The sequence below is a fragment of the Natator depressus genome, chromosome 1 (assembly GCF_965152275.1).
Source record: "Natator depressus isolate rNatDep1 chromosome 1, rNatDep2.hap1, whole genome shotgun sequence".
NCBI lineage: Eukaryota > Metazoa > Chordata > Testudines > Cheloniidae > Natator > Natator depressus.
Window position 1 is genome coordinate 118,323,546 of NC_134234.1, and position 27,068 is coordinate 118,350,613.

Genomic DNA, 27,068 nt, shown 5'->3' on the forward strand with positions numbered 1-27,068 from the left:
CCACATTTGCATATGCATAGTTGGTAACTGCAAATCTGACTACCTGATCTTTGTGTGCAATGGTTGTTTGCATGCACAAACGTGAGTGTTGTACCTATGCACAAAACAGAAGCATACTGAAAATTTGGCCCTTCATCGCTTGCCCACTCTTTGTATTATACATGTTTATGAGAGCTGTAGAATTTTGGACAATGTCAGAAAGACCATGACTTTAAAAATTATATTCTTAAACCTCTAAAGTTTGCAGTGAGTTGCTCACACCATCGCTAGATCGAAAACCAAATACTTTTGTCGCAGTGAGTGTCACTACACCTCCTCAGGCATTCTGGACAAAGCATGCACAGACAGAGATTATTGAGGTAAGTGGTGGTATATTATTGCTCTGGATTTAAGGTTGAAGCTAGTATAAGGAACATTTATTTCAACATACATCACACTGCATTAATATTACTTTTTTTTGTTTATAATCATAGGGAACAAATAATCCTATCTTTCTAAGCAGTATTGCTTTTTTTCAAGACTCTCTTATCAATCAAATGACGCAAATCAAACTTTCTGTGTACGACGTCAAAGATAGATCTCAGGGAACAGTAAGTGCACTTGTGTATTCCTTCATAATCCTTCTGTCATTTCTGTTGCTCTAAATTAAACCAAAGCTCTGGATTTTCACCTCATGTACGATGAAACCTGTTCTTACATTGGGGCCCCCTGCAAAGCTCTTAATTTGGTGTGTCCTACACATTTAAAGGCTGAAATATGCCCTACACGTTTAAAGTGAAAGGTGCCGTCTTTGTGGTACTCTGTTCTAAATTAGAATGATAGTCTCTCTTGGCCTCAAATTAGAGTTGTGTGAAATTTTAAAAAAAAGTGTTTTGAGGGTTTTTATATGAAAATGATTGCAATTTGGCTGTGCGTAATTCCACAAACCCCAAATTTTGCTTCACAGTAATTTTTTCTTTACAATTGTTCATTGAAAACAAGTGAAAAACCTAAGAATCTGCAAAGCCATTTTCCCTCAAAATTGGGCCTATCGTAGGATAATTTTTCTCAAAAATGAGCCCACTTTCAAGTTCTTGATGAAAACTGGGGGTGGGAGGGAAGCTCCATGATTTTTGTGTAGTTTTTAATTTCAGTATGAACACTGTGCATCCTCTTATTCAAAAACACTTAGCACTGCCACTTTATCATTGCTTAGCAGCATATGGAGTTCCACAATATCAAAATCCCTGCAATCTTCTGACACCTCAGTCTTGCTTTTCAAAAATTCCTGAATTGCAAAATAGAAGGTTGTTTCTGAAGCAAAAATGCCAGAAGATGCATTCAGGAAAGCAACCATGCAATCTGTTTTCTGACATAAGGATACTCTGGATCATCCCTTGAATTTATATGCCTGAGGAATTACTCATTCTCTGTTCAAACATCATCTCAGTAAAGGACAGCCTGAAGTGAATGTTATGATTGATACTCACCCTCTGACGTGTGTATTACCTACCAACAAACTGAAGTCCAAGAAAAAGTAATAACTTCCACCCAGCTCGTCCCCTTCTGCAGAAAAATGAGCAAAAGAAAATTTTGGAGAAGGGAGTCTTCAGATGGATTCTCACACTGAAATTCCCCCCACCCCTGGCGTTGCCCCATTGAGAGGGTGGGGTTTGCTTCCTCATAGAAAAATCCATAGATTCAGACCTCTCCTTCATTCTACAGGTGGCCAAGGTGAGGGGCCCTGGCCAATTCAGGGCCCCCTCAGGAGCGCCGGAAACTGTGTAGAAATGGGGGCCCACCCCCTGCTCTTCTTCTTCCCCCAGAGTCCCTGCCCGCTGAGTAGGCCAAAAGCCAGAGCCACGTCATGGTAAGAGCCACCCCAAGGAACCTCAGCTGCTGTGGGAAGCCCTGGACCCTCCACCTTCCCTGGGCGGGGTGCCAGGGTGCCTGAGAGTAGCCCCCAGCCCATGTCTTTGCACCCCAGGGCATGCTGCCCAGGGCAGATGGAGGGTCTGGGGCTCCCCACAGTGGCCTGAGCTCCCCGGGGAGCTCTTATCATGGCCTCGCTCTGGTTTCTGGCCTGGCCAGGGGGCGGGGCCTTGGGAAGAGGAGGAGCAGGGGCAGGGCCCCGTGTAAAGTTGCCAGGCGTCTGGTTTTTGACTGGATTGCTGTGTTGAAAAGGGACCCTGGCAGCAGTGCTGACCAGGCTGCTAAAAGTCCAGTGGGCAGTGCAGCGGGGCTATTGCAGGCTCCCTGCGGCTCCTGGAAGTGACTGCCATGTCCCTGTGGCCTGTAGGCTTGGGGTGGCCAGGGAGGCCGGGAACCATGGCCAATGGGAGCTGCGGGGGTGGCACTTGCAGGTGCGGGCAGTGCACAGAGCCCCCTGGCCCCTCTGCCTAGGAGCTAGATATGTTGCTGCTTCCGGGAGCTGCCTGAGGTCAGTGCCACCTGGATGGAGCCTGCGCCCCCTCCTGCACCCAAACTCTCTCCCAGAGCCTGCACCCCCTGGCCCAGCTCAGAACCCCCTCCCGCACCTAAACCCCCTGCCCCAGGTCGGAACCCCTTTCTGCACCCCAAATCCCTCATCCCCAGCCAGAGCCCGCACCCCCAGCCAGAGCCCTCACCCCTTCCTGCACTCCAACCCCCTGCCCCAGCCCAGAACCCCCTCCTTCACCCTGAACCCCTCATTTCTGGCCCCACCCTAGAGCCCTCTCCTGCACCCCAATTCCCTGCCCCAGCCCGGTGAAAGTGAGTGAGGGTGGTGTAGAGCGAGCAACAGAGGGAGGGGGGATGGAGTGAGCAGGGGTGGGGCCTCAGAGAAGGGACAAGGCAGAGGCGGGGACGGGACAGGCAAGGGTGTTCGGTTTTCTGCGATTAGAAAGTTGGCAACCTGAGCCTCGTGGCAAGGGGGTATTGAGGCCTCCCCCCACCAGGAAGGTGATCAGCTTGCCCCTGCTGCTGTTGCTGTGCACCTGCCTGAAGCTACTATGCCCATAGTAAAAAGTGGGCAGGGCATGGCCCCCTGGTTCCCCCTGGTTCTGGTGCTCCTGGGTCCAAATGTGCTTTGTGCCCAGGGCCTCACTAAATCTTAATCTGCCTCTGTCTGCACTGGCTCTGGCCCCATTACCTGTTCTCCCATGACTCCGTGGCGCTGTGGCTCCATCAGGGTATCCCATGACTCCCCCTATCTGTGGCTGCCTCAGAGTCTCAGTGGGGTGGCTGTGCAGCATAGATGACACAGTCTGAGGTTGTAGAGTCTTTGAGAGTCAATAGGAGGATGATACGTCTCCCTGGTCCTACCCAATCTTCTCTTTTGCCCATAAGCCTTTGGGGTGGGGGGCACAATCAGGACTTTCATTATTATTGCTTGGATGGAAATACTGAGCTTGTTCTCTGACCCATTAACATAGAGAGTGAAGGTCACTTTGCTCTTCCATGCAAGACTGCACCATTTCCGTTGCTTTGGTTTGGCTTGTGTGTGTTGGGAGAGTCCTTTTCATCAAGCCCAGCGAAAGCGAAGGTCTTGTTTTCCTCAAGGGAAAAATCCCCAAGGTAGTAGGGATTGTTTGTTTGTTTTTTTTATGCTTTCTGGGCCTGGTTGGGTAGTTTATTATTATTCATAATAGTATTTTGTTCTTAAATGTTTGTTTATAATTGTTGTGTTTAATCCTTGTACACGACTTGCGCTTATGGACAGGTGCTTTATGAATTGAAATTTCTACACTAATAATGTTCCTCTTTTCAGATGTATTTATTGGGTTCTGGAATGTTCACTGTAAAGGAATTACTTCAGGAGAAGAACCATAGATTGCATTTAACACTAAGGTTTGTAATGCCGTTTCAGTCCATCAGAAACTAACATTCCTAACATTGTGATTAGTAGGGCCCGAGAGCAGGTTGTGAAAATTGTTTTTGATTTTTAATTAAAAATAAGTGTTCGAAGTTCAGGGGCTCTACTAATGAAAATCAGTTATTGGGTGATGTTTAAAACATGTAGAACATAAGAACCTTTTCAAATATTGGGATAGATTTTTGGTGGCAAAGCATGCAGGGAACAAGGAATGAGAACGCTGTAATTGTTTGTTGGGAGTTATCTTTAATTCCGCAAGTTGAAAGTGTACCCACAAGTGCAGTTTCTTTTCTCTTTGTGTATTTCATCAAATTGCGTTGGCATGCAGGGTGTGTGTGTACTGCAGTACACACAGTACACACACACTGGCAAAACTGGCTACTCTTAACTATACTGATATCTAAGGTGTGTGAGAGAGACAGACAGAGGAGACCCTGGAAAACCAGAAGCTTTTCTTATTTACATTGGATATCTTAGCTACTGAGCTCTCTGTAAGCTTGAAAGTGTCTCTCTCTCACCAACAGAAATTGGTCCAATAAAAGATATTACCTCACCTACCCTGTCTCTCTACTTATCTATGTAAGGTATTTAAATGGTCTCCATTTCTGTAGTATCTGAGCATCTCACAGACTTTAGTGTGTTTGTCCTTACAACACTCTAGCTATAGGAAGAACCAGTCTCAAAGCAGAGCAGATATCTTCAATATTATTTTAAAAAATAATTTACTGGGTGGATTAACGTTGAAAAGCTTCATGGGAGGAGAGTGTCTTGTGGGGATGGTAGCTTGGTGCCAAAGAACAGGGACACAGTCCATTCTTAGGGGTCAGCTTGGAGGTATGAAATCAAGTGTGGGAGAAGTTAGGAAGCTTGTGCAGAGTGAGGGGAGCAGGAGGAGATTAGAAGGAACTGAGCTCAAACGTGTAACTGTGGGTGGCATTGCTAGAGAGGGTTAAAGGTGAAGGTGAGAATCTTGAACGTGATGCGAAGGGAAATCAGTGAAGGGATCTTGGTAGGGGATTAGCATGGTCAGAGACACTGGAGAGGAAGATGATTGCAGCAGCAGCATATTGAAAGCCCTGAAGGAATTGGTGGGAGAAGCATAAAGGAGGTTGCATTAGTGAAGGTAAGAGATGACCAAGGCATGGACAAGGCTTTTGATAGTAGAGACAAAAGGAAGTTCATTAAGTTCACAGATCAGTATATTGTGCGTAGTAGTAATTGGTCTCCTATTGACAAACAGATCTCTCTCTAAAAAAACTTTTTACAACTTTTTGTTGCAGGTCTGCTGAAAGTGATCGTGTAGGTAACATCACAGTTATAGGATGGCAAATGGAAGAAAAAACGGACCAAAAGCCTCCTGTAACAAGGTCTCCTGACACCATTAATGGGAGGGTGAGTGTAAATATTGTATCAGCTTCAGATTGTCTTCAGTAATCCTGTATCTATGTTATAGGTAATGTTGTAATCTGCAAATTGCCTCCCCCTCTACCCAATCACTTACTAATTCTACTTAGCACTTATAGTCCTTTGCAGTTTCAATGTACTGTACAAATATTAGTTGGTTAATCTGTAACAAACAGTTCAATGTTGATGAAATACTTCGGGTAAAGGCTGGGATATACAGTCTTTTGTAATGCTGTGAGTTCTTGAAGATGGTGGAATGGAAACTTGTCTGTGGTAATTCTTATTCTATGTGCCCTTAATTACACGGGCTTGTATTGCAGTATACCCTTTAAAAAAACAAAACAAAAAAACCCACTACCTACTGTGCATGATGCATGCCTGTGGGAAGTAGCTGATTTTACAAGAAATTCAGTGATGTCCATTTGTGAATCTGAAGGCAGTACCAAGCAAATGCATAAACTAGATTATTAGAAGCTGTCCGTGAAAATGGAAGTTCAAGAAGAACAGATTTGAAGTAGAAATACGATCAAATAGTTTAAAAGAACAGACCACACTATTATCTGAAATCTGGATCTTTTCTGATAGTAACAAGTTGTGTTCTCTAGAGCAGATATTTATAGTTGCCTGCCTGCTTAGAGAACAAGTTTAATGCTTCAGACTCTGTATTGTGAATACATCTGAAGTCATATAATCTGTATTGTGTTCAGAATGTGGATTATCATCATCATTTATTGGGCCAGTAAATTGATGTAGACTACAGAGCTATGCCAATTTACAGCAGCTGAGGATCTAGCCCATCATTTTTACAGCACTCAGAAGTATGCTAGGTACTTTGTAGTACAAATAAAAACTAGGTCCCTTATCTGAAGATCTGATAGATGTTTTTAGTATTTCAGTTTGAGGTCAGGATAGTTATTGTCCATTATAAATGTTTGGAATATGTATTTTAAACATTCCCTGTTTTGAATATTATCTTCATGTCTTTATGTTGAGTCTCACCAGTTTAGCTTGACTTTTGGTGTTGAGGTTTTACATTGTACAGACTTTACTATTTGTGTCTTTTAGACTGTACTGCCAGTTGATGAAAGTTTAACAGAATCTTTAGGAATCAGATCTAAATATGCTTCATTACGGAAAGATGTGTTACTAAAATCCGGTAAGCAGCTAATTGGGCAGATATTGATAGCTCACCTACTATCAGATTAATATCTTTGCTCTATGTGTATTGACAGTTCTTACTATACTTAGCATGTTTACAATATCGGTGACAGCTAATCTCTTGTTGCCTCCATCATAGCCCCCGTTCAAGAAAGCACTCAAGCATGTGTTTGAAGTTGAATAGGGATTGGTTGCTGAATTGAGACCCATAAGAATAATTTATTTTGTCACCTGCACTACAGCACTTTGTAGTATATACAGCACTTTGTAGTACAAACAATACTTTATGAAGCAAAATATCTTACATGTTGTTTGCCATTATATTCATCTACCATGGCCAGTCCTTCCCTCTCCTACAGACTTGTGTATTAGGAGAAAGAATTCAATATGTGAAGAAATTTCAAAAAATTAATTGTTCCTTTTTTCCTTTAAAATACTTGGAATACCTTTGGATTTGGGGTTTTTTCTTTGACTATGTGTGGAAAGCTCCCTCCTATAAAAATAGCGTTTGAAAAAGCTAGATAGGTGAATGAGTTAAATTGGATTTTTATAAGCAGCCAATATTGAATCTAGTCAGTGTAATTTAATGTAATGGGTGAAGGGAGACTTTGTCAATGCTGAACTCAAACCACACATTTACATAATGTGGTTTTAATATTTTAGTATTTGGTGGTGCCATTTGTCGGATGTATCGTTTCCCCACAACTGATGGGAACCACCTGAGAATCTTAGAGCAGATGGCTGAGAGTGTACTGTCACTGCACGTCCCCAGACAGTTTGTGAAGCTTCTGCTTGAAGAAGATGCAGCCAGGTAATGGTGAACAAATGTACATGTGTTGTAATACAGCAGTGACGTGCATCCTTTGCTGAGCTGGCAGAGAATAAATTGTTACAACAAAGAGACTGCAGCAGAAATAGTGACTGCAGCAACTTGGTCGCTGCCCTGTTGTTAACAAAGTCAATACCTTCATGTCACCACTAGATTGGCCATGACCTGTATCTTGCACAGGCCTGATGCTTCTCTCACTTCGGAGTGTCTTACACTGCTTTAACTTTGTTGGGCCAGATTCTCAGCAAGTGTAAATCGGCAGAGCTCTGTGGAAGTCAAATGGAGCTGTGACATTTTACAACAGGTCAGGGGCTGACTCATTGACTTAAACCCTTGATTTACACCTGTGTCTAGGTAGAGGAAGGTCTCACCCACAGAGTAACTTACAGTGTGGTCAGGATAAATGGACAGTGATAACAGAAGTGGGGTTGTGGAGATTGCATTATTCAAATAATGATGTGCAGTTCTATAAAAAGCATCTTTAAATACTGAGGTGAATTTTTAATAAGTGTTCTTAACTATCTTTAGTATTTTGGTGCAGCAATCATTATTTAGTCCAATTGAAAGGTAAAAGGCTGCACAATATGATGGGTCTGTGGGTGTTCCTAACTCATACGTGCCAGCTGGGACAGCTATACCTGAGGCACTTGAATTCTGCAATGATGAGTGGGATATGAATACCTAGATAGATTGAGGGCTTGTTACCACCTTCTCAGGGGGTTCCCGTGAGACCTCTGCCAGTGGAGGCTACCCAACTGCTGCACTGTATGGTGCATCCTCCAGGTACCTGGCCACGAGGCTTTAGGTGCACAAGGAGTGTGAGTGGGGCCTGTAAGTAGTTACTACGTTGTTGGCATCTAACATTCTTTGTGCCCTGTAACAGGGGACATTAATAGCAACCTCTTTTTATAGCTATTGAGGATATTAAAATTTCACAGAGTAGTGTGAAAAGAGTAAAGGGATGTATGTATCTATCCTGGCCGATGTTCTGTCTGCCACAGGCTAAATGACATTAATAAGAATGTTGCTGGCTAAGGGTATGTCTACACTGCAATTAGACACCTGCAGCTGGCTTGTGCCCACCGACTCAGGCCTTGCGGGTCTTGGGCTATTCAGGCTCAGGCTGGAACCCAGACTCTTGGACCCTGCTCAGTGGCCTTTAGATCAGTGGTTTTCAACCAGGGGTCCAAGGTGGCATTGGGGGCCACCAGGCAGGGCCAGCATTAGACTTGCTGGGGCCCAGGCCAGAAAGTCAAAGCCCAACCTCATGAGGCTTAAGCCCAGGGCCCTGAGCCCCGCCCCCCCGGGGCTGAAGCCAAAGCTTGAGCAGTTTAGCTTTGTGGGTGCCCCTGTGGCATGCTCTGCTTGCTAACCTCTAACGCCAGCCCTGGCTTTCATATTCAGAAAACCATTTGTGGCACTGGTGGGCCGTGGAGTTTTTATAGCATGTTGGTGGGGCCTCAGAAAGAAAAAGGTTGAGAACCCCGCTGTAGACCCTTTAGATAGACATGCTAAAGAACCTAAACGTAACCGAAGAGAATTAGAATGAACAGGACAAGCTACTCCTTGGTATTAGACTTTAGTCCGTGGAATTCACTCGAGCATTAGCGAGAAAATGTCACCAGTCAAGGGTACTTTCTGTAGAGTAATGAAGTTCTATGAATGTTCCGACCAATTCTGATTTCATAGCAAATACCAGTGATACAAGCTTTTAAATACTGAACAGTATGGCTTAGAGGTGAAAATGACTTTCTGTAATTTAAGAAAAATGGGCCCTTAGATGAAAGGCATTGGCATATCTTTACTCTCCATTAAGGTATGCAGAGTATCAGATGATAGAAGTTTTTTCTTATTTTCATCCAGTATCTTCTATATTGTTAAATTAATAAACAATTCTCTTTAAGATGAATTATTGTCTGAATTTTTTTGCAGAAAGAAAACCTACAGTTATGCATATTTTTATTGTATATTTTATTTTCTGTATTATAATCTGGGTTGAAAACATTAATAGTATATGCTCCCAGGATACGTTAGATCTACCCAGGTATTCCTCTCTGTACTGAAACCTTGAGAAATACTATGAAGCTTTAGGTGGCACACCAGTATAACACTCCTGTCTACCATTAAGATAACAGCTTAAAATGTACTTGGGTGATCTTGATTGCTTGATCTTGATCGCTGCTTGTGAAGAGGGGTTGGGAAGGAATTGTTCACCAGGTCAGAATGGCAGAGACCCTAGGGGTTTTGAGGTTTTTTTTTGCTTTCCTCTGCAGCATGGGACACAGGTCATTTGCTTGTTTGAACTAGAGTAAATGGTGGATTCTCTAGTAACTTGAAGTCCTTAAATCATGATTTGAGGACTTCAGCAACTCATCCACAGGTTATGAGCCTACTGCAGTACTGGGTGGGTGGGGTTCTGTGGCCTGCAATGTGCAGGAGGTCAAATTAGGTGATCACAATGGTCTCTTCTGTCTATATGTGTCTGAGACCCCCTCAGAGGGTAATGTAAAGTTCTTCTGCACAAGAGCTCTGTGTGAAGAGTAACAGGATGCATATAGCCGGGGGATATGTCTACCTAACATTTATACTACACTCCATGGTATGTCCATGCCACCATGGTACATCTAACTAAAGGATGTGATAGATTCCACCTCACTTGAAGTCTTTAAACCATGGGCTTGCTGCAGGAATCACAGAATGAAATTATATGACCTGTTATGCAGAAGGATCTGACTAGATGATCATGATGGTTCCTTCTGGCCTCAAAATCTATGAATTATTGGTAGATATTATATGTTGCCTGTTGGCAGTCAACACATTGGATTATTGTGGGGTGGACAAACTTGCTTAATTTTGATAATGTGCTAAAATACTATATAATTAATAGAGAATTATTCTGTCAATTCCATAAATGGACTCTCAAGTTATACACAGATAATTGGTAAAAATTATGGATCATGGATCTTGAGAGAGCATACAAAAGACACTGCTAGATCTGATTCCTACTATCCCAAATTTGTGTTTAAGATGACGAGAGCCCTGCGCTCTGGGTCCGCATCTGTAAGAATCAACTGGTATCCAAACCTTGTTGTGCACTCTCTTTTATCTGTATCTGCCCCACACCTGCAGCAGTACGCTGTCTCACAGTGCCGCTCAGGAGGAGCATCTCTATGCGTGTGTGTGTACTGTATATAGGATCTCAAAGGCGGGGAAGCAGCTGTCTGCAGCTCATAGCCTATGAGGCTGCTTCCCCACCTTTGAGATTCTATATTCCCTCTCCAACCTCCCCCCCCCGACCCCACCCATACAGAGAAAGGGGAGGTGATAACTGCAGACAGTTGCTTCTCTGTATGAGGAGGGGAGGGAAGAGGAAATATAGGATCTGGAAGGCAGGGAAGCAGCCTAATAGGCTATGAGCTGTTCCCCATCACAGTGCACTGGTGGATTCAGGGCATAGATATGGTCCCACCTCCTTCTCCCCTTATCCTTATTCCTAGGGGGAGCGGAAGCAAGCAGTTCCTGTTCTTCCCAGAGCACAGAGACTGTGCAGCCACATGAAGAGGGAAGGCTTCTTGCTTACCCCCATGTGGCCACATATGGGCCCACTTGGGATCTATCCCTTATTGAAAACTCTGGATAAATGGAGGGAAAGAAAGTAGGCGCCTTAATTTTGCCCATTCTGGGGTATTGGGAAGTACATTTTGAAACATTCCCTTGTGCCTGGAACTCTTTTCATGAAATTCAGAATGCGTTGCCTGAGGAGTCTGCTGTGTGACATCACTTGCATTTTTTCTTTTTGCTCAGGTGTACAACTGAGTTGAAAACATTTTGCTTTCTTCTTGTAGGGTTTGTGAACTAGAAGAGCTGGGAGAGCTGTCTCCCTGTTGGGAGAGCCTTCGTCGACAAATAGTTACTCAGTACCAAACAATTATACTGACTTATCAAGAAAACCTAACTGACTTGCATCAATACAAAGGTCAGCAAGATTTATTTTCAGTAATAATAGATAATATGTTTGTTATGTGTCTTACTTTCCTTTTAAAACAAAGATTCAGAACCAAAAAAGTGGTTTTAATCTTGGTTTGCTAGGAAAAATCAACAGACAAAATATTTGTACTCTCTATTATAAAGTTTTATAGTGATTGTACAAAGAAGCTAATTTATAAATATCAATTAATTGTGCAACTTAACATACAAAAGAGGGGATAATGAGTGAGGTCTGGAAAAGAAAAAGTAATCTGCAATTTCCTTAAAAATGAATTACATTAAATTGTTCTTGTTATTTTATTATTTTTATCACCTGCATTCTCTTCTGTGGATTTCCATTAGCATTACTCTCCTCTATATTTCATGTAATTAATGATAAGTAATAATTATTTGCTTAATGATAAATGTTATAATATATTCTGGGGGAATTCTGCGCTTCTATGCGCATGCAGAATTCATGTCCCCACCCCCAGAGTTCTTTGCTTCCCCACAGAAAAATGACTTCTGATGGGGAAGCAAAGGGAAGCCGCAAGAGTGGTCACGCCTCCCTCCCCAGAAGCATGGGCACATTGTTTCAGGCTCCCGGTGCAGCTGGTGGGGAGGTACATCACTGCGGGGGGGCTGGGGATGCCCTGGCTGGTGGCTCCTACCATGCACTGGGCACAGCTGCTAGTGCCAGCTGGGCTGGGGGTAGGGGAGGATGAGACTTACTCTTCTCCTGCAGGGAGTGGCCAGGGCCTGGGCCAGGTCAGAACCAGCCCCAGAAATCTCTCCTGGCTGCAGGAAACTCCAACCACCCCACCCCCTGCACTTGAACCCTCACCCCAAGGAGCCCCACCTCTTTGCACCTGGACCGCCTTGACCGCCTTGCACCTGGACCACCACCCCACTGAGCCCCAACCAGTTGCACCCAGATCCCCACCCCACCGAGCCCCACTGCCCCAGCACCCAGACCTCCCTGCTGAGCCCCCACCACCTTCACCTGGACTCCCTGCAGAGTGCCATTGCCCCTGCACCCGGAACCCCCCAACAAGCCCCTGTGCATCCAGATCCCACATAAACCCAGAGTGGCCACTGAGCCACCCACACCCCGATTGCCCCCCCCCAACCCTCTTACACATGCCTGGATCCTCACACACTAAACCTCTCCACACTTGGATCCTGCTGGGCTGAGCCTGCCTGCCCGCCCACACCTGATGTGCCTGGTGCAAAGGTGCAGGGCCCCAGGCTATTTCTGGGGCGGGCTCAGCCCTTGCACTGTGTCAGTGTCGGTGGCAGCCTCATTGCCAAATCTGTGTCCCGGGCAGTAGGGGAGGGCCGCAGGATGATTTCCCACCTCTGTGCAGCCAGTGGCCTGGAGCCTCTACATTTATTTATTCATAAATGTGCAGAATTTTAAAATATTGTGTAGAATGTTTTGGCACAGAATTCCCTCAGGAGTAATATAAACTGACCATATAAATTCTGGTGAGCTGATTCAGCTTAATAATAAATAATAAATAATAATAATAATAAACAGGAACTAACTTTCTGTAGGTAATGAACTGTCTTCAGAAATCCCCAATATATTCTGACTCTTTATATTAATAATAATTTTAGAATTTTTAATATCTTATAGATATAATAATGTAATATTATTTTATGATCTAGGTTTTAGTTTTTATTCCAAGAACCCCAAATCTTTGTTTGATAGATTCTCAGTGGGGTTTTTTTTCCCCCCTATACTGAGCTCTCTCTAAAGTATTATGGGAATTATTTGATTTCCATGTTTCGTCTTTTTTAAGGAATGTGTGTGTGTGTGTGTGTGTGTGTAATTATTTCAAAATCTTAATAAAACTAAATGGGAAATAAGGCAGTTTATAACCGATTGAGTTATGCACAAATGGGGGAATGAGGTAACTTTATTTACCCTAATATTAGTCCAGTTTTTCATTCAGAATGGGGGAAATGATTGGGTGTATTTTGTTTGCTTTTATACTTCTCTTACTATTATGTATTCATGTTAGGCCATATTATACCCTTGTTCTACATCCATAACTCCTGTTGACAACCATTGAGAAGGATGGGGGTTCATTCATAGTTCAAAGGTGCTGTTTTAACATACAGTGTCTTCACTTGTGGTGAAATTCCCCTCTGTACAGAGGGCCAGCATAAAGGTCTAGGCATCACATAACTTCTATTTTGAAGGGTTAAGTGGGACTTGCTATAAGTGCTATGTAGGCTTTGTGCTGGCCTCCCTGCAGAGGGGAAGAATTTATCCCTGAAAGCACAGAACAGCAGTGACCAAAGGGAGGAAGGGTGATTTTCATGTGATACGCCAGTTCAAAAGACACTGACCAGTCAATGAGAATAAAGCCAAACCCCAGGAAGGTAAAACAAAGTTTGTGTACACAATGCTAATGTTGTAGCATGCATCCCACCTCAGATTGTTAGAAAGGCAGGCATGTGTAGGTGACAGTATATTACAATATTAATTACTGAGCACAGAACTTGTATTGGTCTGTGCATAATGGATCATTGGAACCCACAGAGCAATTATCTGTGGTAAACATTAAATTCACCTGTAGCTTTGACACTGTTGTATCTTTACCTTTTTTGTTTAAGGCCTCGATCCAGCAAAGCACTTAAGCACATGATAAACGTTCTAGTGAAGTCAGTGGGACTTTTCCCATGCTTAAAGTCAAGTATGTGCTTAGGTGCTTTGCTGGATTGATTCCAGGGATCGTCAACAGTAAGAGAAAATAATAGTCCAGTGCTAAAACATAAACGTAATTTGCTAGTCATTTAGACCCCAGTTCTGCAAGGGACTTAAGCATGTGTTTAAAGCTTCCTGAATCGGGGCCTGTAGCAAGGCGGAGACTCACCGGCGCGATGCTTCCCGCTGGTTGTCCTGGGAATTAGCTCTCCAGCCTCCGGGGCACCCTCTCCAGGCCACTGTCTCGCGTATGGCTGGCCCCCATGTCCCTTTACCTTGGGTGCTGCCCCCTGGCAGTACCCCCTCCCCCGGGGAACCTCCAACCCTCTATCCCACCTTGCCTCAGTCTATGGCTACTGCCAGTCAGCATCTAGCCACCACTCACTGGGGCAGATTGCAGTGTACAAGCCATTCATCAGTAGCCAAGGGGAGTTTGGACCTGCTGCCTTTGCCTACCCTCTGGACTGCAGCCTCTGCAACCCCAGTACCTGGTTTGGCCTTGCACAGGGCCTGCTGCCTGGGGAGTTGCCAGGCAGGAGCTCCCCAGCTTCTCTTGCCTTTCCCCAGCCCTGCTCTGTTGCCTGCACCCACGGCTCCCAGGCAGCTAGGTCCTTCTCCCTCTGAAGCTGGAGAGAGAGAGTGTCTAGCTCCTAGCCCTTTTATCAGGGCCAGCTGAGGTCTGATTGGGGCATGGCCCAGCTGTGGCTTCTTCCCCAATCAGCCTAGCTTTTAACCCACAGCTCCAGCCCTCTCCCAGGGCTGGCTGTAACCCTTTCTAGACCAGGGAGCGGGTGACCACCCCGCTATAGGGCCTAAGTGCATATCTAATTCCAACTCATTCTTCTTAGATTAGTATTTGGACTCCATCAGATCCAGTAGCTAGTAGTAATATTTATTACTAATAAATAAAGTATTCCAATAATTGTACAGGGACCTGGAATGCCTCAACTGTAAACATCCTCCAGTTTAGTTGTATTTTCCCATACTATACAATATATAAATTACTCAAAATTGGAGTGGAAGTGAGTATAGCGATCCTAACAAACAAATTCTCATAGGCTGGTGAGATGGAGTGCACTAGAAGAGTTGTTTGTCTGCTTATTGCTGTCATAAATGTTCTTCTGGTGGGATTGATTTCTTCACCCCTTGCAATCAGAAGATTTTTAGTATTTTTTTTAAAAGAATACATTCTCCAGGTTCGTGCACTGTATTCTTGTATGCTCTTCCAGCACTTGTGTACAGAGAGACCATGTTCCATCAAAATACAATGAAAATTAATGTATTTGACTATGCATTGGTTTGTGTTTTAATAGGCATTTCCCCCCCAATGTTACGGAGTCTTCTCATACCAGAGGGTTGGTCACAGGGTCTTGAAAGTGGATTTTAAATTAAGCCTATGTTGCCCCTTCACTTTTGTGATCATACAGTTTGGCCCCACCTGGCGAATGAGTGCCAGAAACTCCAAGAGGGGAGGAGCCTACCTGGTGCCCTCAGTGGGTATCTCCCTTCCTTGCAGCTGGCACCATCCAGTTCCCCCAGCCATTTAGGCGGGTGAGTGGCTCTTGTAGCTAACAGCATGTGCCTTGCAAATATACTTACAACTAAAAGTCTGCTAGTCAGCAAGTCATACTTTCTGTCAGTATTACTTCCCACCTAATGTGCAACCAGTGTTGAAAGTAACCCCAATCCCCATTTGTTGGTATTTTGACACTGGCAGTTGGTCATGGTTTTATAGGGCAGATATAGAATAAATATTTTTCTGTTACATTTCTCAGGCCCTTCGTTTAAAGCAAGTAGCTTGAAAGCTGATAAAAAATTGGAATTCGTGCCCACAAATTTACACATACAGAGAATGAGAGTCCAGGATGATGGAGGATCAGGTACTTCTCTCTCGTGTGTGTGTGTGTGTGTATACGTGTGTGAGTGTGTGTGTGTGTGTGTGTGTGTGTATATATATATATATATATACACATTATTCTCTTTTTTGGGTTTCCACCATCCAGAGCTAAGTTTCCCCCAAACCAGTGTAGCTTCTGTGCAGTACTAATAATATTTAACATTTTAATAGCAGCTTCCATCCTTAGATCTCAAAGCACTTTAGTAAAGTAGAGTAAGTATCATTACCCCTGTTTTATAGATGGCAAAACCAAAGGGCAGATCAGCTTGTCAAAGGTCACGTAGCACATCAGTCTCAGAGCTAGGAAACAGAACCCAAATCTCCCACCTTCCATCCCTGTGCTGTATCTACTGGATTAATCTGCTGGATCCCCTTTGGTTTTAGGAGCCACCAGGATCTTTTCTGGTTGGCATGACATCAGAGGCCCTCCCTGTTACTTTTCTTTAGTTTAATTTAATTGTGAGGGGCTGCACTTTAAATGTGTAAAAAGCCATTAACTTGTTTAGGCTGAGCTTGCTTCTTTGTAAAAGACCTAATTTTCTCCTTTCATTTAATGTTCAGCCCCATCCACCTGTCGACCCTAGCTGCCTTGTGTATCCTTCAGATAGGAGGGATGATAGGCTGAGGTATCAAGGTTAATCCTCCTTCATCTCCAGACATGGGAATATTGTCTTTGTAGATCTTCCAGAACAAGAAACAGGGGTCCAAGTTTCAAACAGGGGTCTTTTACTTCGTAGCGTGTTTCTCACCACTAACGCAGTTCCAAACTTCTTAACACTCAAAATTGTTCTGAAGACTTCAGTCTCTGTCAGGAATATTTGAGAAATTACCTTTCAGTAGTTTGAATTTCCACAGATTCAACCAAAGTAAATATGGTGAACTTTCATCTGTAAGCACTTTTTGTCCATCCAGATCAGAATTATGACATAGTAACCATAGGAGCACCAGCAGCTCACTGTCAAGGCTTTAAATCAGGGGGTCTACGGAAAAAGCTGCATAAATTTGAAGAGGCAAAGAAACAGTAAGTAGAAGAGTTATAAAATGCATCACCTGCCTTTTCTTAATCTCCAGGCTTTGTAAAATCATCCCATTCCATGATTTTGTTGCACCTCCATTTGGAAGTTCTGCCAAATACTATGAAGATTATGCTATGCTTTTCTCAAAGAGGGGGAAGAGAAAAACAGTTTTTCCATTGTTTTTTGTTTACTGATAGTTCCTTTTCAAATTAGTTTTTGTGGAATATTTAATATTACAAGGCTGTTGTTAAACTGAACAATTTAAGTGTTGAATTGGGCTTAATTCAGTTTAAGTTCTGTCTGGCTGTGGAGGTAGAAAATATCATTGGCATCTCTTTAAATATGTTACATTTGATACTTCCACTCCCTTTAGCTTGCTTCCTCAGCGCATCTGGGAAGCATTTTCCAAATCAAAGTAAATTTTGTCTTGGGCTATATCCTAATTTGTGACTCTGGTGTTAACTGAAGAACTGAGATTAGCATTACTCTAATTTACCTTCTGAAGTCAGATAGAAGTTGGCTAAAGTAATTTCTTAGCCTCTTTCTCTTACTAATTTCCTAAAACCACAACATGCTTAGACACCCATTCTACGCTGGAGTCGTCCACCTCTGATCCTTCCCCTAGAGCTTCAGAACTCTATGCAAAGACAGATCAGTTGACTTGTTCTACTCTCCCTAAGAGGCCGCAGCAGTTCCTCAAATGCAAGTTTCTTATTAACAGGTTGGATTTAGTTATGGGCCCAGTTGCTCCAGGTTTCTCTATATTGCCCCAGGTTTTTTGCTGCTGTGTAGTTACTAATTGTTCTCCATCCATAGTAAAGTAAAAATATTAGGCCAGAATGTGCCCCCTAGATGCATGCCTAGAGAGGACCCACTATACACTGATCTCCCCCTTTCTACCCTGCAGGAGGGAATCATTCACCTCTGTGAGATCACCTTCAAATCTCACCGTGGCTTTTCTGGGGGGTTAGCCATTCACACTGCAGGCTGTGGCAGAAATTGAGAAGGCCAGGTATGCTGAAGGGGAAGGGACACACAGTTTCCCTTCAGGCTTCAAGGGGTATCTCTACTCGGCAGCAGGAAGCATGCTCTTGCAGCCCAGGTGACTTCTTGGGCTAGCACTTTAGAAATAGAGGTGTGGATGTTGCAGCGTAGAGAGTGGCACAGGCTAGCCACCTGAATGAAAGGACTCAGGGAGTGGGGCAGCTAGACCTTGCCATTGCCAGTGCTGCAGTGTCCACATTTCTATTTTTAGCCTGCTAGCTTGAGTAGAACTAGCATGTGGCTTTTCTACCCAGGCTGGGAGGCGCACTCCCAGTTGCAATGTAGACATACCCAAGGAGCTTACAAGAGAAAGATAATTCGACTCCGGGCTGCATTATCTTTACTGTAGAACCCCACTTTGGGGGCTACAGGAGCAGCTGCAGCCAAGGGGAGACTTTAGTAGTGCAGCTTCAAGAAGCTGGGAATGCAGCCTGCCTCAGAGTCAGAGCTGGTGGGAAGGCGCAGAGAGAGGGGATGATCTGGACACCAACCTCAATTCAGTATTTTTGGAGGCTACTGAATTGTACCATCAGTGGCACTAATTTTAGTAATGGATAGGGCTACTTGCAGTGCCAGTTGAAACCTTAGAGTCAGACTAGTACGTAAAGAAAAGGAGTACTTGTGGCACCTTAGAGACTAACCAATTTATTTGAGCATAAGCTTTCGTGAGCTACAGCTCACTTCATCGGATGCATACTGTGGAAACTGCAGAAGACATTAATGTAGTATTAATTAGTATTTGGACTCCATCAGATCCAGTAGCTAGTAGTAATATTTATTACTAATAAATAAAGTAATCCAATAATTGTACAGGGACCTGGAATGCCTCAACTGTAAACATCCTCCAGTTTAGTTGTATTTTCCCATACTATACAATATATAAATTACTCAAAATTGGAGTGGAAGTGAGTATAGCGATCCTAACAAACAAATTCTCATAGGCTGGTGAGATGGAGTGCACTAGAAGAGTTGTTTGTCTGCTTATTGCTGTCATAAATTACATTAATGACATTAATGTCTTCTGCAGTTTCCACAGTATGCAGCCGATGAAGTGAGCTGTAGCTCACGAAAGCTTATGCTCAAATAAATTGGTTAGTCTCTATGGTGCCACAAGTACTCCTTTTCTTTTTGCGAATACAGACTAACATGGCTGTTACTCTGAGACTAGTACATGTAATGGTACAGTATTGAGACCAGTACTAGCAACTGCCTCCTATAAGTGCGTCTGACATACAGGATGTTCCAGGATGGTATTAGCAAAGGTTGTAAATCCAATAGGATAGGCTGAACTTTTTGTTGTTGTTGTTGATACCAAAATCTGCCTTCAGAAGCATTGTAGATCTGTCTACTTAGTTACTTACAGGGCCCTCATCACTGACTTATCTAAGCACCTAAACCACTGATGTCTTTTTTTTCTATCAAATCTATTCAAAACCTCCATTTCCATCCTGCATTTTTCTTCTGGGCCTTCACAAAGTTGCAGGTCTTCTGATCCTATGTTGGAGAATAACTTTCCTGTCGGCGATATCGTTTGCCGGAAGGTAGCACAAATTACAGGCCCTTTCTCTGTTGGACCTAAGTTTCCTTATTCAGTCTATTGGGTATCTCCTATTACAATATTAATGTAGAGTACTTTTGTAATGAAGCTTGAGACGATCTCCAAATCATATAAAAGTGAGCAGGGACAAATACTGTACGTACCAAGATAATCTTAAAATATATTTGATCAGAAGCATAGAAAATCAAGTATGCTTATTGAATTTTATCCTCACCGCTTAACCAGACATCACTGTCTTGGAGCATTTCTTACTGTGATTGTTTGGGGCCTTGCAAGCAGAATGAAAAATGAGATGTCCTGGAACTTGGAAAACCAAACTGCATTGACTCAAAGGGGCTTGACCTGTATGTGTAATTCAGGCATCACATCCTAAACCTAATGTATAAAATTAGAACCATAAAATAGTTCCTAAAAAAAGCACCAGGGTTTCATCTTTGGAGAAAGAAGCCAGAAATATGGTAATAAGTAAAAGAAATCAGTAACACTTTGGTAAATGCAAAAAATACTGTATCTCAGGTGTAAGACTGGGTAGTCAATCTGCAGTGGCAGAGTCAGTTTCTGTAGCGAGTGTTAGTTCTATTTGGACTGTATTATATAGGAGATACGGCTAGATACTTGTAATGGTCCCTTCTGGCCTTAAAATGTATGAATCTCTGAATGTCATTAGGCCAAGAGAGTGTCAATAGCAAGATCCCATCATTTGGATGCCTTATCACATGTTATATTAAAATCTGTAGAGCATGTTTTGGTAACTAAATAAAATGTATTGAGAGTCTAATCTCTCCTTGTTTACATACAGCTTTCATTAACATTTTTAGGGATGATGTGCTCTAAAGGGGAGAACAGAATCCACTATTAATAGATAGAAAAAACGAGTAGTAGTTAGAAGTCCGTTTTGTGTGGACTTCTTTGCTGCTATCCAAACCATAGTATAGTAGAATTTAGTGCCATCTTTTTCATTTTCAGTGTTATGTACAGATGACTTTTATTTTTTCCACTTATTGGCAAGAGTGTTCCTTGTACACTTACAGCACCCAGAGCAAATAAAACCCATTTTCCTGTGATTCTGCAGTATATGTATATTTTGCTTACAAGTTTAATCATATGCACATGCCTTTTTGAAAATATTAAGCAATTTAAAACATTTTCCCAAACTTACTTTGCTTTGTTTTCTGCTTTCAGTATTTGCAAACAATCTGCTAATTTTATTTTGGTTTTGTTTTTTTAGCAGTTATGAGGAATGTTGGTGAGTTTTCTGTTTCTGAGAGTTTGGAGAGAGAGGTTTTTTTTTCTTTTGGGATGGGGCAAACATTGGTATATTTTAAAGTGTGCAGATTTTTTTAATGTTGTGCATCATAACACCATTAATCGTGCTTTAAATGTCTGTAGCTGCTTCGTAGAACACGATATATGAATGAATTTGTCCTTCCAACTGCAACTTTTATTTTGTAATGAACAGCTACCTTCATACCTGCCTCTGATTTTTATGAAGTCAGGAGACTTTGCAAATTAGAATAATACAATGTGTTCATCTGTTCCTCTGTTACTTCCAAAGAAAAATAGATAACAGAGGGGAGGAGAGACAGCTACACAAAACAGTTTTTGAACCTTTCACTTCTACTGGATGAGATAACACATAACTTTAAGCCTTTATGATGTTATAACGGGCCTGGTTTATATTTTTGAAATTTATCTCTACACTAATACACATGTTCCTAACCCGTGCGCAGTTTTTTCCCCTTAAAGTACTTGGAGTTGATTTGCTGATTATTATGACCTTGTGGCCTGATCTGAAGCCCATTGAAGTCAATAGAAAGACTCTCTCATTGTCTGCAGTGTGTTTTGGATCAGGTCCACATATTAGACCATGTATGTCTTCTGAAAGCACCACAGAATGCAAATTGTTTATTTATAACTTTACACATCTAGTGACGTGCAGCTTGTGTGTTCTTTTTTAAAAAAATTTAAGGATAAGGATCTGTTCAGCATATAATATAGCTTACTTATGCAGAATGACAGCTGTTCATTTGAAAGAGTGATTGCAGATTGGAAAATGAATACGTGTGAACTTCATGCCATAATAGTTTCTTTCCTCTGACCATCCCAGGGAAATGTGTTTATTTTTTAGTAAGAGTCTAATCTGAACATGCTGCATGGCCTTCCTGCCAAATACATCATCTTTCTGCATGTTAACCATTCTATAGTGGAAAGAAATTTATCAGAGGAATTGTCAACAATAACACTGGACACCATCGAGTAGGCTGAATCAGTATGCAGTAAAAGTCCTTAAAAAGGAGCTCTGTTTCATGTATGGATAGGCGTGTAGGGGATCAAATGTCCTTCTGTTCCCTGTAGAAAGGTGTGTGTGACCAGAGAACATAGAATGATGCCCGTTTCAGGGGTTACATCTGCTTTACATCCTTCAGACATGATACTTATCCTTTTAAAGGAGGTCAGACTGGATAATCATAATGGTCCATTCTGGCCTTAAAATCTATTTATCTATGAAAATGCCTTCAGATTGGCTTCTAGGACAATTGCTTTTTAAGTGTGCCCCATGAGAGGCTTCTGCATTATCTCATGAGCACTCTGTAAAAGTGAATATTACTCCTGGGGGAATTCTGCACCAAAAAATTAAAAATTCTGCATATTATATTTTAAAATTCTGTAAATTTTATTTGTCAAAATAACACAGTATAATCACACCAGTTTCAATTATTTTGGTAATCTATTTCAAAATACCTGTCAGCAAGTATGTCTGTAACAATACAGACAACAAAAAAGATTCAGGAAATGTTTTTTGACAAATAGATTCCTTACTAGGCATATTAATTCAGAACTCTGAGTAATAATTCATTTAAACTATAATACAGAACCATATTTCCCATACCCCTCAGAAGTAGTGCAAAGGCTTGGGGGAGTCAGGGGTAACGGAGGAGCTGAAAGAGAGGGAAGTAATTGCTGGGAAGGAGCCTGGGTGTGAACTTGGAGGGTTGTTGGGTACAGGTGGGAAAAGTATGGAACAGGTTTTTTGGGGTGGGGTGGGGAAGAGATTGTTAGGGAACTTCCTCCATGTAGACCCTGGCTAACCCCTAGCCTCTCCCATTCAGTCTGGCACATCTGCCCCATCCCCATGTGTCCCTGCATCTCCTGTCCACACATGTCCCTGCACCCCAACTCAGACACCCACTCCCCCATCTCCACATGTCCCTGCACCCCTCCTCCTGTCCACACATGTCTCTGCACCCCTTCCCCTCTCCTTATGTGTCTCTGTGCCCCCACTCAGCCATCCCCCTTCCCTCATGTGGCCCTGCACCTGTCCCCATGTGGCTTTGCACCTGCACTCCCATTCAGTTCCTGCTGCAGTCTGTCCTCCCCAACTAGCCCTTATAAGTCCCTGTCTGACTCCCCAGCAGCCCCGGGCTGTCTGCCTTCCCATATACCCTGTCTCCTGACCTGGCCCAACAGTCACTGTGAAGAAGGCACTGCAGGCTCTTTCTCTTCTCTGTCTGGCTGGGAGCGGCTGTTCTGTTCTATCACCACATCGCCCCCCGGTGGGCAAAAGGCAGAACTGCAACAATGTTCTGGCAGAAGCTATTTTCTGCACACAAAAAACGTTAAAATATGTATGGCACATTAATTATGCACATGTGCAGTGGTGCAGAATTCCCCCAGAAATAGAATATACATTCCTCAAGTTTCCTTGCAAAAGTTTATAAAAATTAAAATATGTTCCCCATCAGTGGCTTAACTCCCCCCACCCTTCCCCCAAAGCAAAAGTATTCAGACTCAGAGAGAGTGATTTGAGGCAATTGCACCTGGGAAATTAGGCTCTCTGATATGCTAAGCATGGCTTTGTCCACCAAACAACAGCTGGCATTTACACTAACAATAGGTACTTTTATGTCTGATGGCTACAATGAAGCAATTAATGACAGGAAAAAGTGAGGCGGAGGAGAAATAAATTACCGTGTGCCAGTTTAGGCATCTCTGACTTGACACTTCATCCAGAATAGGAAAGCACGCGTGTCACAGCCTGAGCAGAGACAAAGGCAATAAAACATCTGCATGCTGTTCCATGCAGCTGGTACGTCAGCTGACTCTGACTGCAGGGTTATAAAATTGCAGTGGAGATGTATGGCTCAGACTGAAGCCCCACGAAATCCTAGACCCCAGGCTCCAGCCTGAGCCTGAATGTCTACACTGCAATTTTGTAGCTCCACAGCCCGAGTTTCATTAGAGACTTTCTACTGGTATAACTATTTCAGTTCGGGGTGTGGCTTTTCCCCCCTAAATAGTTATAATGGGTCAACCCTAATGTGGATGCAGTTACACTGATATAAAGATGCATTTTACTGGTGTAGTCTATTCTCCTTCTCATCTGGGAATAAGCTATACTGGTGTAAGTACTATGATATCAATGTAACTGTGTCCACAGTAGGGTGGGTTGTACAGCTTTAACTCTGCTGGTGTAGTTAAAGTGATATAGTTGTGTGCAGACAAGGCTAAAATTCCTAACCTGGCAAGGAGATATCAGGTGTAACTGTGTAAAGTGTCTGCATTTTGGGAAGAGAGAGAGTGGAGCAAGCAACCTAAGGAAACTGGTTCTGTCGCTGCTGACAAAATTTGTCATGCACATTCTCCTCAGAAAATTGTCCTTCCTGTATGTGATCTGTGAGCACAGTCATTTAGCATTAGTAATTTTGCATCTGAATGTTTTCATTAAATACAGAAGTGCTCAGGTATAAGTGTTCCAGCTGTTTAATTGCCCAATTGGTCTTCCACGGTTAATTGTTAGCTTAGGTAAATTTTGTTGTCTGCAATTCCTTTTTCGGCATGAAGAAGTGTGACTAGAGCGTTTATACATTCTGATAGATTGTCTTTAAATTGTTTCTTCTTTTTCAGCACTTCAACAAGCTCCCAGTCTATAATATACATACCACAGGACATTATTAGAGCAAAGGAGATTATTGCACAAATCAACACCTTGAAAACTCAAGTCAGTTACTATGCCGAAAGGCTCTCGAGAGCTGCCAAGGATAGATCAGCTAATGGCCTTGAAAGATCACTTGCCATTTTGGCAGATAAGGTACGAGAACAACAAAACAAAATCATTGATAAAAGTGAAGTGAGACACGTTCTGAAGCACCCCTTTTTTTGTGAGCTCCCTGAAAAATCCAAAAATGGTCTCTTTTGTGGCCCCACCCATCCCCAATGGAAGATAAATCCAGATGGAATTTTTGAATTTGCCACCATTTATTCAGGTTTTCTCTTCTCTTCCACTCACTCTTGCCTCCACCTCCTATGGATGGAGTGGTGAGGACCGAGAAAGAAGAGTGATACCTACTGACTTCCTTCCCCAAGTTTAAAGTATCATCTCCACCACATGTCCAGTCACAACATCCCAGAGAAGAAAATCCTAAATTCACTTTCATACTCATGTCGCTATAATCACTGATTGGTTTGTTGAGCTCATTTCTGAATAAGCTATCATGCAACTGGAACTTGAAGAAACTGGAACACCACAAGGAGTATTCATTATCGTTTCATTTGTATAATAATGACATGAACTTGGGGCAAATTGTAGTGATGCTGTTCAATTAATACTTGACTCCTGTAGCCTGATCTATAGATTATGAATAAAAATCCCCAGTTATCACTTTGAGGGTTGACAGGTTCTTGTCCCAAGATCAGGCCCGGTATTATTTAAATTATTTTATTGTTGGGAACCCCGATGTGCACAGGTGCAACACTCACACTGTAAGAACTCTCTTATATTTACAAGTAAATAATTTATTAATATGTTTAGCAATGTCAAACACTCTAACTCAGTAAGGTAGATAGCAATAATACAGAAAGTACATCTGAACATCCATACTCTCACCATCCCTTGCAGAACAACCTGAAATGTTAGCCATTATCTTCCTCGTCACCGTCACCTTCCTCATCTTCATCAGTGGCCATCATTCTGGCCCCTCCCTAGGGCTACATCGCTCTACCCCTACTGCCCTTGGGATGCCACTTTTATAATATGTTACGCTGATGTTACCATGTCTAATGCATATTCAGTAAGGGTTTCTCCCCTCTTCCTTATTTGTATTTCCTTCCCTTACCAATGTTAAGGTGTCCTTCTATAGGTCAGTGCATTTATGATTTCGCTCCATTATCATATGCGTCAATTGGTTGTCATGGCACTCTTGTCGTCGGATGTTCTGACCAGAAGCTGGTATCACTTATGTTCTGTGGTTGGCTGATGTCCATTATGGACAAGATTCCCCCCCACACTCTACTTCCAATTCTCCAAAACTTACGAATTACCTACGTTTATCTATGCCGAAGGTCATAGGCCTCATGCGAACCGCTGAAGCCAATGACTTACAGGATACAAGCCTGTAGGTTCCTTGCATTACTGCTGAATATAATAAAGCAGAATATAATGCAAAGCAGTGAATATAACAGAGGTAAACTTGCCCACTGGGCTACACTCCACTCAATAAAAATGGACTGAACAAGCAATCAGAATGAAACTTCTTCACAAGGACAAGAACAAATGCAGTTTTATAGAACTCTTTCGTTGTAGTAGTCTGAGTTCTAAGAAAGCATAGCTAATAAACAAGCAGTACTCTGACAGAGAATGCATTTGATAGTCAGTTTACTGTATACCCACTTGGGGTGCCTGTATACTTTCCCATAATGCAAGAATGTATGTGATGAAATTAAAGTTAAAAATATACAGAAAAAATACTTGTATATCTGACCTGTGGATTCTCTGCTGCTGGATATTAAGGCACATAGTTTAGTAAGGTGTTTTTTAAATAGGTGAATAAGAATAGTATCTGAAGTTATATTATCTAGGAGAAAGGTAGGTCAGCAATCCTCATGCTTCAGGGCTTACGTACATCATTTGCTAGAATAAGGAAGAAATTCCCCCCAAGATACAGTATTGCACAGTGAGGTGGATGTTTCATGCCTTCCTCTGAAGCAAGTATTATTAGCCATTGACTGAGACAGGATATTAAACTAAATGGAACATTGCCATACCAGAGGAGACCAATTTCTGTGGACTGTAGAAAGGTGCCTGAGGTGTGGTGTGTGTTTCTTTGTTGTTTTTTTTTAAAGACTGTTTCACTTAACAGAAAATGAAGTGCTGGTTCTAGGTAGACGCACTAGGAACTGTAGGTATTTGTTAAATATTCAGCATGTGTAGTCCTAAAATGTCAGTACACATTTTTGAAAATTACACTTCACATTTTTGCTTCCTATACATCCTTTTAAGGCCCTGCTGTAAAATAAGCAGCACAAACTCAAAATGAGGGTAGTTTTTTTTAATGAAAAAATAAGAATGTAGATAAGGATTTAAAAGTGAAAATGCTTTCAAATTCTGTTTTCTATCATTTTTAGACGCGGCAGCTTGTCACTGTCTGTGATTGCAAGTTATTGGCAAATTCAATACATGGATTAAATGCTGCAAGGCCAGATTATATAGCCTCAAAGGCATCTCCAACCTCTGGAGAGGGGGAACAAGTGATGCTAAGGAATGATCAAGACACCCTTGTGGCAAGATGGACAGGAAGAAATAGCCGATCTTCTCTGCAGGTGGATTGGCATGAAGAGGAATGGGTAGGTTTGCTGAATGGAGGGATGAGGT

At 42.5% G+C, this 27,068-nt stretch overlaps 1 protein-coding gene across 8 annotated transcripts in view; it reads left to right on the forward strand.

Moving 5' to 3' along the window:
• The window catches only part of INPP4A (inositol polyphosphate-4-phosphatase type I A), a 195,754-nt gene that overhangs the window by 125,926 nt on the left and 42,760 nt on the right, over positions 1-27,068 (forward strand). For 5 of the 8 annotated variants that reach the window (XM_074965253.1, XM_074965276.1, XM_074965257.1 and 2 more), the window contains 12 exons: positions 241-359; positions 474-590; positions 3,728-3,807; positions 5,113-5,224; positions 6,302-6,392; positions 7,058-7,205; positions 11,069-11,199; positions 15,681-15,785; positions 16,715-16,823; positions 20,649-20,666; positions 24,326-24,509; positions 26,822-27,040. In XM_074965253.1, coding sequence (XP_074821354.1) covers positions 241-359; positions 474-590; positions 3,728-3,807; positions 5,113-5,224; positions 6,302-6,392; positions 7,058-7,205; positions 11,069-11,199; positions 15,681-15,785; positions 16,715-16,823; positions 20,649-20,666; positions 24,326-24,509; positions 26,822-27,040 — 1,433 coding nt within the window. The remainder of the gene's footprint in view (positions 1-240; positions 360-473; positions 591-3,727; positions 3,808-5,112; positions 5,225-6,301; positions 6,393-7,057; positions 7,206-11,068; positions 11,200-15,680; positions 15,786-16,714; positions 16,824-20,648; positions 20,667-24,325; positions 24,510-26,821; positions 27,041-27,068) is intronic. The other 3 variants (XM_074965266.1, XM_074965296.1, XM_074965304.1) reach the window with 1 other exon arrangement.